General features: G+C 38.8%; 1 protein-coding gene across 1 annotated transcript in view; it reads left to right on the top strand.

Moving 5' to 3' along the window:
- Window positions 1-12,444, top strand: part of SPPL2A (signal peptide peptidase like 2A) — a 61,841-nt gene that overhangs the window by 26,492 nt on the left and 22,905 nt on the right. Inside the window, exons 4-8 of the mRNA XM_017896172.1 lie at window positions 1,514-1,662; window positions 4,591-4,687; window positions 5,117-5,218; window positions 8,642-8,723; window positions 10,329-10,403. Coding sequence (XP_017751661.1) covers window positions 1,514-1,662; window positions 4,591-4,687; window positions 5,117-5,218; window positions 8,642-8,723; window positions 10,329-10,403 — 505 coding nt within the window. The remainder of the gene's footprint in view (window positions 1-1,513; window positions 1,663-4,590; window positions 4,688-5,116; window positions 5,219-8,641; window positions 8,724-10,328; window positions 10,404-12,444) is intronic.

The raw sequence follows: 12,444 nt of genomic DNA, 5'->3' as shown, positions 1-12,444 counted from the left end.
TTTTTTTTTTTTTTAATTTTTAAAAATATATTAAAAGAAATAAACTTTTTTTTTTCTTTTTTTTTTTTTGAGACGGAGTCTCGCTGTGTCGCCCAGGCTGGAGGGCAGTGGCCGGATCTCAGCTCACTGCAAGCTCCGCCTCCTGGGTTTACGCCATTCTCCTGCCTCAGCCTCCTGAGTAGCTGGGACTACAGGCGCCCGCCACTGCGCCCGGCTAGTTTTTTGTATTTTTTAGTAGAGATGGGGTTTCACCATGTTAGCCAGGATGATCTCAATCTCCCGACCTCGTGATCCGCCCGTCTCGGCCTCCCAAAGTGCCAGGATTACAGGCTTGAGCCACCGCGCCCGGCCAGAAATAAACTTTTTTAACCAAAATTTTGTGTTGAGCCCAGACCTAATAAGCAGGGCCAGGATTTGCACAGGAGGGAACAGAGTTTAGAACAGAGTTGTTGAAAAGTATTCAGAAGTAGTATTAATAATGTGTCGTAGGTTGCATATAACTAGGAGGAGGCTATAAGGTTGACAAGAGATTGCCCAGCAAACAACAGTTGCAGTTCTTTTCCTCTTCGACTTCTGTCTCTGTTATTAGCTCTGTGGCCTAGCAAGTGTTGAGACAATATTTTGTTATCTTAAATAAAGGTAGGACAAAGTTATGCCTTGAATTTCTTTTGAGTCCTTTATAATACATTGATGAGCATAGACTAGGCATATAGTAAATGCTAAGTTGATTGAGAGGAGAATTTAGCATTTGCATTTAAGAAAAGCGGCCAGGTGCGGTGGCTCACGCCTGTAATCCCAGCACTTTGGGAGGCCAAGGTGGATGAGTTGCCTGAGCTCAGGAATTTGAGACCAGCCAGGGCAACACGGTTAAACCCCGTCTCTACTAAAATACAAAAAATTAGCCTGGCCTAGCAGCATGTGCCTCTAGTCCCTGCTACTCAGGAGGCTGAGGCAAGAGAATTGCTTGAACCCGGGAGGCAGAGGTTTCAGTGAGCAGAGATCGCGCCAACTGTACTCCAACCTTGGCAATAGAGCAAGACTCTTTGTCTCAAAAAAAGGGAAGCTAATTTTTGGAAGTACTTTACTGTCTGTAAGTTGATAATAGTAAGTTTGTAAGAAGCTTTGGTTTTAGTTTGAAATTTATTATGTCAATATAATTTTCAAATTAGGTAATATAAACATCCACAAGTATTAATTTGTTTATATAATAAATGTCATCTCTTTCAACAATTTTGCCTGCAGAAAAAAATGTTTCAAAAGTTAGTGATCATCTCTGGAGGGTAGCATTTAAGAGGTTTTACTTTCTAGATTACATATTTTCTTTTTAGGGTACAGTTTTTAAAGTACATTACTTGCAAGGCATAACAAGATATCTTAAAAAATAATAAATAAAATATTTGTAATAAAAATACATTGCTTTCTTCAGAAACACATTGAAATTGGTGTTAGAGAGAGATTTTTTAAATAACTGTACTTGGCTAAGATTTGCTAAAGTTCCTGTGTGTTTGTACAGGGAAAACTTGAAAGCAGTGACAACTGAAGATAGAGAAATGAGGAAAAAGAAGGAAGAGTATCTAACTTTCAGTCCTCTTACAGTTGTCATATTTGTGGTCATCTGCTGTGTTATGATAGTCTTACTTTATTTCTTCTACAAATGGTTGGGTAAGAAGTCATATTTTATGTTTGTTACTGTTAACATGCATTCTTTTCACCGACTATTACTAGATTTCTCTTTTCCTTTAAGCCATTCTACCTGGAAAACTTATGTGAATAATTTGGTTAATAATAATTTTTTAAATTGTCTCACTGACTAATACTAGATTTATCTTTTCCTTTAAGCCATTCTACCTGGAGAACTTATCTGAATAATTTGGTTAATATTATTATTTTTTTAATTATCAGTGTTAGGTCTCTGTTACTCTGAGATATAAATATTCAGATTAGAAATACACTAGGTGCCAGGAGCAGTGGCTCACGCCTGTAATCCCAACACTTTGGGAGGCCAAGGTAGGTGAATCACCTGAGGTTGGGAGTTTTAGACCAGCCTGACCAACATGGAGAAACCTTGTCGCTTCTAAAAATACAGAAATTAGCGGGGCGTAGTGGTGCATGCCTGTAATCCCAGCTACTCGCGAGGCTGAGGCAGGAGACTCGCTTGAACCTGGGAGGCGGAGGTTGCGGTGAGCTGACATTGCGCCATTGCACTCCAGCCTAGGCAACAAGAGCGAAACTCCATTTCAAAAAAAAAAAAAAGTATGTTATGTTTTCAGATAAGAACACTTCTTCATGGATGAGTTGAAATAATTGCCATGGTCCCTAAGTTTTCCTCTCTGTAGATGAAGAATGATATAGCTCAGTATCTAAGCAGTGGATTAAGGAGTTCTTGGTGGCTATATTTAGTTACATGAAATAGAAGATTATTCAAATTACTGATGTATTGCCTCTACTTACTCCCAAAGTGTAGTTTATCTTTTGTCAATTTGCAAATCAAAATGTTTTATTGCTTGAATTTTATGTTACTTACATAAACAGGATCATATTATATCTGAAGTCACACAGGTACTTCCTGTGGTCTAGAGAGTAACTAGTCCTTTTTTTCCTTGAAGACAGTGGGAGTAGGAACTATAATGGCTTGTCCATCTCCTCAACAGTCTTATTAATGGCCTAACAGAATGAAAATTTGCCATCCCTGGACAGTATACAGCACAAAGAGAAGGAAGACTAGGGAAAAAGGAGTATACCTGATAAGAACTAGCAAAAAGCCTTTGTAAGAACCACCAAAGGCTACTATGCTTATGTGTATAGCATTAGCATAAATTTCTGGACTAGAAAATTAGGGCCTAGGATTGTTTCATTCAGCTTTTTTTTTTTTTTTGAAACAGAGTCTTGCTCTGTCACCCAGGCTGGAGTGCAGTGGCGTAATCTCGGCTTACTGCAACCTCTGCCTCCTAGGTTCAAACGATTCTCCTGCCTCAGTCTCCCAGGTAGCTGGGATTACAGGTGTGTGCCACCATGCCTGGCTAATTTTTGTATTTTTAGTAGAGATGGGGTTTCACTGTATTGACCAGGCTGGTCTCAAACTCCTGACCTCAAGTGATCCAACGGCCTCGGCCTCTCAAAGTGCTAGGATTACAGGTGTGAGTTACCACACCTGACCTCATTCCGTTTTTGTTCAGTTTCTCTTGTCCTATGACAGCAGTTTAAAAACTAGACCTATGGGCCGGGCGTTGTGGGACTACAGACGCGTCCTATCATGCCCGGCTAATATTTGTATTTTATTTATTTATTTATTTATTTATTTATTTATTTATTTATTTGAGATGGGTGATTCTCTTGCCTCAGCTTCCCGAGTAGCTGGGATTACAGTTGTCTGGCACCACCCCAGGTAATTTTTGTATTTTTAGTAGAAACAGGGTTTCACCATGTTGTCCAGGCTGATCTCAAAGTCCTGACCTCAGGAGATCCACCTGCCTCGGCCTCCTATAGTGCTGGGATTACAGGTGTAAGCCACTGTACCCAGCTTATGACATGTATTTTTTAATTAAAAAGAAGTCATTCTGGCCAGGTGCGGTGGCTCTCGCCTGTAATCCCAGCACTTTGGGAGGCCAAAGCAAGCAGATCACTTGAGGTCAGGGGTTCAAGACCAGCCTGGCCAACATGGTGAAACCCCGTCTCTACTAAAAATACAAAAATTAGCTGGGCGTGGTGGTGCGTGCCTGTAGTTCCAGCTACTCAAGGGGCTGAGACAGGAGAATCGCTTGACCCTGGGTGGCGAAAGTTGCTGTGAGCCAAGATTGCCCCATTGCACTCCAGCCTGGGCAACACAGTGAGACCCCATCTCAAAAAAAAAGAACTCATTTTGTTAATATCACTCATTTTAACCTGTTGCTGAGAGAGCAAGTACTAGGATGATATTTGTAGTATGTTGGCATCAAACAAGTGCTTTTATTAATTTAATACTCCTTCAGATTAATTTATGTTATCAACTCTCAGTTTATAGTAGTCATTGATAGAAAAAAGAGAGCCCTCTACTTTACCTGAAAGCATATTTTAGTTTTTGGTGAGAGATTTCCTTAAATTCATTGCTATTTAAAAAGGAGACGGCTGGGTGCAGTGGCTCACGGCTATAATCCCAGCATTTTGGGAGGCCGAGGCAGGCACATCACCTGAGGTCAGGACTTTGAGACCAGCCTCACTAACATGGCAAAACCCCGTCTCTACTAAAACTATAAAAATTGGCTGGGTATGGTGGCACATACCTGTAATCCCAGCTATTTGGGAGGCTGAGGCACGAGAAACACTTAAGCCCAGGAGGCAAAGATTGCAGTGAGAGCAGAGATCACACCACTGCACTCCCACCTGGGCAACTGGGTGACAGAGCAAGACTCTCAGAAAAAACAAACAAACAAACAAGCAAAAAAACTCACGATCTAAATTTCAGCTTAGTAAGTAATTCAGGTCATCGTATAGTAACTTCGTTGGAAGTATGATTCAATAAAGAAAACTAAAGAATTAATATTGCTTGTATAAATATTTTCTTATCACCTTTCCTTCTGTTCTCATGTAATTTAGTGTTTTGTTTTTTTCTAGTTTATGTTATGATAGCAATTTTCTGCATAGCATCAGCAATGAGTCTGTACAACTGTCTTGCTGCACTAATTCATAAGATACCATATGGACAATGCACGTATGTATCTCTTACAGGAAGTTTTATAATGTTGGTGTTTATAATTTAAAACAATACAAAATAGGAGTATTATTTGAAACCTATATAGTCTGATATACATTGGACCTATAGGTGTTTAAATTTAAATTTAAATAAAATTAAAAATTGAGTTTTTCATTCTTATTAGCCATATTTCAGGTGCTCAATAGCCACATGTGACTAGTAGCTACTATATTGGACAGCACAGATATAGTACATTTTCATCATCACAGAAAATTATATTGGACTGATAAACATTTTATTATGTCTCATTTGTTTTATGTAAAATCAAGACTTTTAAAATTGGTATTTCAGTCACTTTTTATGATTATGGTTAACATTTGCTACTTCTTATATCAAGTGAACTTTGTACTTCATCTGCAGTGTTAAGTATTTCAATCCATTTTTTAGGATTGCGTGTCGTGGCAAAAGCATAGAAGTGAGACTTATTTTTCTCTCTGGACTGTGCATAGCAGTAGCTGTTGTTTGGGCTGTGTTTCGAAATGAAGACAGGTATGAATACTCAATGTATTTGCTTTTAGATTAAAGATGAATTGTTTCCTATGTTGGCCTGATACTTATTGTGATTATTATGGAACTTTTTTGCTTCTATGCCAGAACACCAGTCTTGTAATGAACTACTTCTTAAATAAGCAGATCTTATGTTAATGCACTTGAACTCATATAGAGAAGGAAATATGAATTATGATTTCAACACATACACTGAAATAGACTTTAAAAATATACTTAATTTCACATCTGTAATCCCAGCACTTCGGGAGGTCAAGGCAGGCAGATCACCTGAGGTTGGGAGTTCGAGACCAGCCTGACCAAAATGGAGAAACCCCGTCTCTACTAAAAATACAAAAAATTAGCCGGGCGTGGTGGCGCATGCCTGTAATCCCAGCTACTCAGGAGGCTGAGGCAGGAGAATTGCTTGAACCTGGGAGGCAGAGGTTGCAGTGAGTGGAGGTTGCAGTGAGCCGAGATCACGCCATTACACTCCAGCCTGGGCAACAAGAGTGAAACTCCATCTCAAAAATATATATATATGTATGTGTGTGTGTGTGTGTGTGTGTGTGTGTATATGTGTGTGTATATATATGTATGTGTGTATATTTATATATATATATACACACACACTTAATTTTGGTATAGCCACACAATAGAGTGCAATGCAGCTCTGAACAATGAAGATCTCTATGAATTGATATGCAGGGTGTTCCAGGAGAGAGAGAAAAGAGACAGAGAGAGAGAGTATAGAAACAATCAAAATGTCCATCAAACTTTGAATGGGTGAATACATTATGTTATATTTACACAATGAAATACTATTCACCAATAAGTAAGCCTTATACCACATACACAAGTGTGAATGAATCTCAAACGTAATGCTAAGTGAAAGTAGATACAAAAGAGAACATACTTGGGCATGGTGGTTCATGCCTGTAATCCCAGCACTTTGGGAGGGCGAGGTGGGCGGATCACCTGTGGTCAGGAGTTCGAGACTAGCCTGACCAACATGGAGAAACCCCGTCTCTACTAAAACACAGAATTAGCTGGGTGTGGCTGAGGCAAGAGAATCACTTGAACCCGAGAGACAGAGGTTGCAGTGAGCCGAGATCACGCTATTGCACTCCAGCCTGGGGAACTAGAGTGCAACTCTGTCTCAAAAAAAAAAAAAGGAGAGAGAGAGAGAATATACTCTATGATATATAAAGTACAAAAAGGAGCACAATCTATACTTTTTAAAGTTTTATTTTTTAATTATGATGGGAACATAACTATATATATTTATGGGCTACATGTGATGTTTTGATACAGGCATACAATGTGTAATGATCACATCAGAGTCATTGTGGGATCCATCACCTCAAGCCTTTGTCATTTCTTTGATTGGGAACATTCCAATTTCACTCTTTTAGTTATTTTTACAATATACAAGAAGTTATTAACTGTGTCACCTAATTGTGCTACCAAACACTAGATCTTATTTATTGTATTTAAGTATATTTTTGCACCCATTAACCATCTTCACTTTATCACCCCCACTCTCTACCTTTTTTTAGCCTCTGGTACCATCATTCTACTATCTCCATGAGTTCAAATTTTTATTTTCTTAATTTTAGCTCCCCCTATGAATGAGAACATGCAATATTTGTGTTTCTGTGCTTGGCTTATTTCACTTAACATCCACTTCCATCCACTTCCATCTACTTCCACTTAACATCTTCCACTTCCATCCATGTCTTTGCAAATGACAAGGCTTCATTATTTTTTGTGGCTGAATAATATTCCATTGTGTGTATTTGTATAATTTTATATATATATATGTATGTATATGTATAATATTTCCTCTATCCATTGATGAACACTTAGGTTGATTCCATATCTTGGCTATTGTGAATAGTGCTACAATAAATGTGAGAGTTCAGATATCTCTTTGATACTGAGTTCCTTTCTTTTGCATGTATATCCAGTGGTGGGGTTGCTGGATCATATGGTAGTTCTGTTTTTGGTTTTCTGAGGAATTTCCATACTGTTCTTCATAGTGGCTGTGGTAATTTACATTCCCACCAACAGTGTACAAGGTTTCCCCTTTTCCCACATCCTTGCCAGCATTCTGGGGTGAGATGATATCTCGTAGTTTTGATTTACATTTCTCTAATTGCAATCAGATTTCATCTGATTGGAGATGCTGAGCATTTTTTCATGTATCTGTTGGTCATTTGTATGTCTTTGGAGAAATGTCTATTTAGATATTTTGTCCTATTTTTAATTGGATTATTTGGTTTTTTTTCTATCGACTTGTTTGAGCTCCTTATATATTCTGGTTATTAATAGCTTGTCAGATGGGTGGTTTGCAGATATTTTCTTTCATTCTGTGGGTTGTCTCTTCACTTTCTTGATTTTTCCTTTGCCATGCAAAACCTTTTAGCTTGATGTGATTCCATTTGTCCATTTTTGTTTTTGTTGTCTGTGCTTTTGAAGTCTTACTCAAGAAATCTTTGCCAAGACCAATGTCCTGGAGCATTTCCCCAGTGTTTTCATCAAGTAGTTTCACAGTTTCAGGTCTTAGATGTAAGTCTTTAATCCACTTTGATTTGATATTTGTATTTCTTTAAGTGAAAAAAGTGAAGTGCAAAAAAATATATAGAGTATGCTGTCTTTTATGCAAGAAAGAGGGGGATATAAGCAAATATAGAGATATCTGTTTATTTGCAGGAAGATAACCAGAAGAAAATATATACTTAAATTTATATTAATGTTTTATTAATAAAATTATTGAGATTGAAAGGATTTAATGGCCTAAAATTTGGGAAACAAAGCTCATACAGCTTTATACAGCTTCAGGTAGGATAATCAATGGATAATTACTCATGTCAATTTCTGATGGAGTAAGTTGCATAACTTGTTTTCTTTATGTTCAAGCTATTTGGATCTGTGTTAACACTGAAATTCTTTTGTTAACAGCTGTTTTCTAGAACGAGACATGTGTTAATGCACTTATGTCTGATACATGTTCTTCTGAGGTAGCCTTTTCAACTTTTTCTTAGTATAATAATATTCATGATTCTACTGGGACAGTAAAATTACCAAATATGAATATATGAGGGGTTTTGTTGTTATGCTTGCTGTTTAATAATTGAATAGTCAGAAATCAGCCAGGCATGGTGGCGTGCATGCCTGTAGTCCCAGCTACTTGGGAAGCTGAGACACGAAAATCGCTTGAACCCAGGAGGCAAAGGTTGCAGTGAGCCAAGATCACACCACTGCACTCCAGCCTGGGTGACAGCGTGAGACTCTGTCTCAAAAAAAAAAAAATGGAATAGTCAAATCATAGCAATTAAATGATATTACCTCAGTGATCTATGTCTTTTGAAAAGCTTCATCTAAACATTGATAAAGCAATAGAGTAATATCTTTCGATTTTAGGTGGGCTTGGATTTTACAGGATATCTTGGGGATTGCTTTCTGTCTGAATTTAATTAAAACACTGAAGTTGCCCAACTTCAAGGTAATGTATACAATACTACTTTGCTAGTTAAAATAAATTTTTAAAAGACAACTTTATTAAGGCATAATTTACCTACAGTTAAATGCACCAATTTTTGGTGTACTGTTTATGGAAATTTTACGAATGTGTAACTTTGTAACCACTATGCCAGTGAAGTTGTAGAACATTTCTCATCTCTTCCAAAAGCTCTACCGTGGCCTTTGCAATCAGTCCTAATCCCCAGGCCCAGTCAACCACTGATTTGCTAGCTAAACTATTGTTGTTGTTGTTGTTTTTCTTTTGTTTCTTTTATTTGTATAAATTTAAGGGGTTCGAGTGTAGTTTTGTTACATGGATATATTGGGTAGTGATGAAATGTGGGCTTATAGTATAACCATCACTCGACTAATGTGCATTGTCCCCATTAAGTAATTTCTCATCCCTCACCCCTTCTAACCCTTCCACCATGCTGAGTATCCAGTGCCTGTTATTCCTCACTCTTATCCATGTGTACACTTTATTTTAGCTAAATTTTGTTTGTTTGTTTTTGTAGAGATGGGGGTCTTGCTATGCTACCCAAGCTGTTCTCAAACTGCTGTCCACAAGCAGTCCTCCTGACTTAGCCTCCCAAAGTGCTGGGATTACAGGCATGAGCCGCTGCACCCTGCCTAAAATATTTTTATTTATTTATTTGTTTGTTTTTGAGATAGAGTCTCGCTCAGTCTCCCAGGCTGGAGTGCAGTGGTGCAATCTTGGCTCACTGCAGCCTCTGCCTCCTGAGCTCAAGCGATTCTCCTGCCTCAGCCTCCCAAGTAGCTAGGGTTACAGGCGCCCACCACCAAGCCCTGCTAATTTTTGTATTTTTAGTAGAGACAGGGTTTCACCATGTTGGCCAGGCTGGTTTTGAACTCCTGACCTCAAATGATCTGCCCACCTGGGCCTCCCAAAGTGCTGGGATTACAGGTGTAATTATAAGCCACTGTGCCCGGCCTGCCTAAAATATTTTTAATCATTCATGTAATATGCCAAATTCATAAAATCTTTAACATGACTAAATATCAGAGAAGCACATTTCTTTTTTTTTTTCTTTCTTTTTTTTTTTTTTTTCCCCCCCCCCCAAGACAGAGTCTCACTCTGTCACCTAGGCTGGAGTGCAGTGGCAGGATCTCAGCTCACTGCAACCTCTGCCTCCCAGGTTCAAGTGATTCTCCTGCCTCAGCCTCCTGAGTAGCTGGGGTTATAGGCACGCGCCACCACGCCTGGCTAATTTTCGTATTCTTAGTAGAGATGGGGGTTTCACCATGTTGGCCAAGCTGGTCTCGAACTCTTGACCTCGTGATCCGCCCCACCTCAGCCTCCCAAAGTGCTAGGATTACAGGCGTGAGCCACCATGCCCAACCCAGCACATTTCTTTGGTTCAGTGATTTTTTTAAAAAACAAGATAAAGAAGATAAGCATTTTAATATGTAGAATAATAAAACTATACATAGTATTAACCATAAGATATCTTTTTAAAAATAATATTTAAATGTATATTCATGTCTTTATTTGGACTTGAAAAATAATTTAATGCCTTAATTTCTATTTAGGAAGACTGATCTTTAATTTTGTTTCTTTCTTCAACAGTCATGTGTGATACTTCTAGGCCTTCTCCTCCTCTATGATGTATTTTTTGTTTTCATAACACCATTCATCACAAAGGTATGACCATTTTTGAAATGCGTGAAGAAACATGCTAAAAAATGATCATCTTAAATCTGCTCCTAGATTATTAATTTTGCAGATGTTTACCGCTGAGTGAATTCTAATTCTCTTAAAAGAACTGTCATTGAAATTGGCCTTTTAACTTTCAAGGCTTTAATCTGTTTTATTAGATTTTAAAATGTCTCTTGACTGATACAAATATGAGAATATCTCTAATTTTCTTCCCTTTTTAAAGTAATTCTTCTTATGAGCTAAATGTTTACTGTAGGCAATATAGACAGTAAAAAAAATAAAATATCATTTCTGAAGCCCTAGTTTGAGACTAAGAAAGAGCAGCTGGAAATCGGAAGGTCTAGAATGTAACTCTGTAACCTTGCAACCATAGGCAAGTTAGCCCTTTCTGCTTGCATTTACTAACCCGTTGTATGAGGGAGTATTGCTAGCTATTCGTCTTTCCACCCCCATCAGTGGAATTCTTTTGGTTCCAACTTACAGAACCCAACCTAAGCCTTCTGTACCAAAAAGGCCCCATTTATCTAGGCTGTGTTTGTAGGCCAGTGTGGGGCTGGCGTCAAGAGAAACTAGACCCAGGGCCACATACTCTCCCTTTTTGCTTCTGTCCATTTGTTCATTCTCTCAGACTGGCTTTTTCCAAGAAGTTAGAATCAGAGCAACTGGCAGCTCCTAGGTCATATATTCCCAGCTCTGCCACTAGCTCTTCAGTAAAATGAGGAGAGGTGTTGGGTGAGTATGGTGGTCCTTAATTATTTGTCCAGCTTTTCTACCTTGGTCCTTTTCCTGTCTCATGAATATATTAATTATTGCTTAATTCCCCTACTTTCTCTCATTTTGAGTCTTGCTTTGTAACTTTATATTATCCATTTATCCTTTGTCACTCTCACATATTTAAGAATTTGATATTCTCTACTTCTCATTCCTTCTTTTTTTTTTTTTTTTTAAGGCCGAGTCTTGAGACTGAAGTGCAATGGCACAATCCTAGTTCACTGCAGCCTCAAACCCCTGGGCTCAAGCCCAGGAGTCCTCACACCTTGGCCTCCCAGAGTATTGGGATTACAGGCATGAGCCATAGCGCGTGGCCTCATTCCTTCTTCACCCATTCATTAAACCTACCATCTGTGAAGTCACTGTAAAAATCTACACTTCTGATATTTGCTATAATGACATAAAGATAAACTGACCCTATTGGGGAGCTAAAATTATAATAGGTAACAAATATAGTTAACGCCCCAAAATACAGCTAACCGTCCAAACTTTTTTTTTTTCTCTTTGAGACAGAAACCTTTTTTTTTTTCTCTTCTTTGAGACAGGGTCTTGGTCTGCCGCCCAAGCTGGAGTGCAGTGGCTCAATTACGACTTACTGCAGCCTTAACATCCTGAGACCCAGGTGATCCTCCCACCTCAGCTTCCCAAATAGCTGGTACTACAGGGACACGCCATTACACCCAGCCAATTTTTGTATTTTTTGTAGAGATGGGGTTTTACCATATTGTCCAGGCTGGTCTCAAACTCTTGGGTTCAGGAGATCTTCCTGTCTCAGCCTCCCAAAGTGCTGGGATTTACAGAGATGAACCATTTTGGTTATGCCTGGCATAACCAAACCATTTTACTAGCACCTTTCTGTCACTTAATTATGAGCCATTTGATTCATTGACTTCACCAAACAATAGTAACCTAAAAAAAATTCATAGAACTAGTACTATGGGTTATAACTAAACTTACTAATTTGGCCATGTGTGGTGGCTAATCCCTATAATCCCAACACTTTGGGAGGCCAAGGCAGGCAGATCACTTGAGGTCAGGAGTTCGAGACCAGCCTGGCCAACATGGTGAACCTGTATCTCTACTAAAAATAGCAATAATTAAGAGGCCAGAGGCTGGGCGAGGTGGCTCACGCCTGTAATCCCAGCACTTTGGGAGGCCAAGGCGGGTGGATCACTTGAGGTCAGGAGTTTGAGACCAGCCTGGCCAACATAGTGAAACCCCGTCTCTACTAAAATACAAAATGCCAGGCACAGTG

Source organism: Rhinopithecus bieti, unplaced genomic scaffold (assembly GCF_001698545.2).
Source record: "Rhinopithecus bieti isolate Rb0 unplaced genomic scaffold, ASM169854v2 scaffold_27781, whole genome shotgun sequence".
Lineage (NCBI taxonomy): Eukaryota > Metazoa > Chordata > Mammalia > Primates > Cercopithecidae > Rhinopithecus > Rhinopithecus bieti.
The sequence above is the reverse complement of the archived record's forward strand: the minus strand, read 5'-3'. Positions and strand labels throughout refer to the sequence as shown.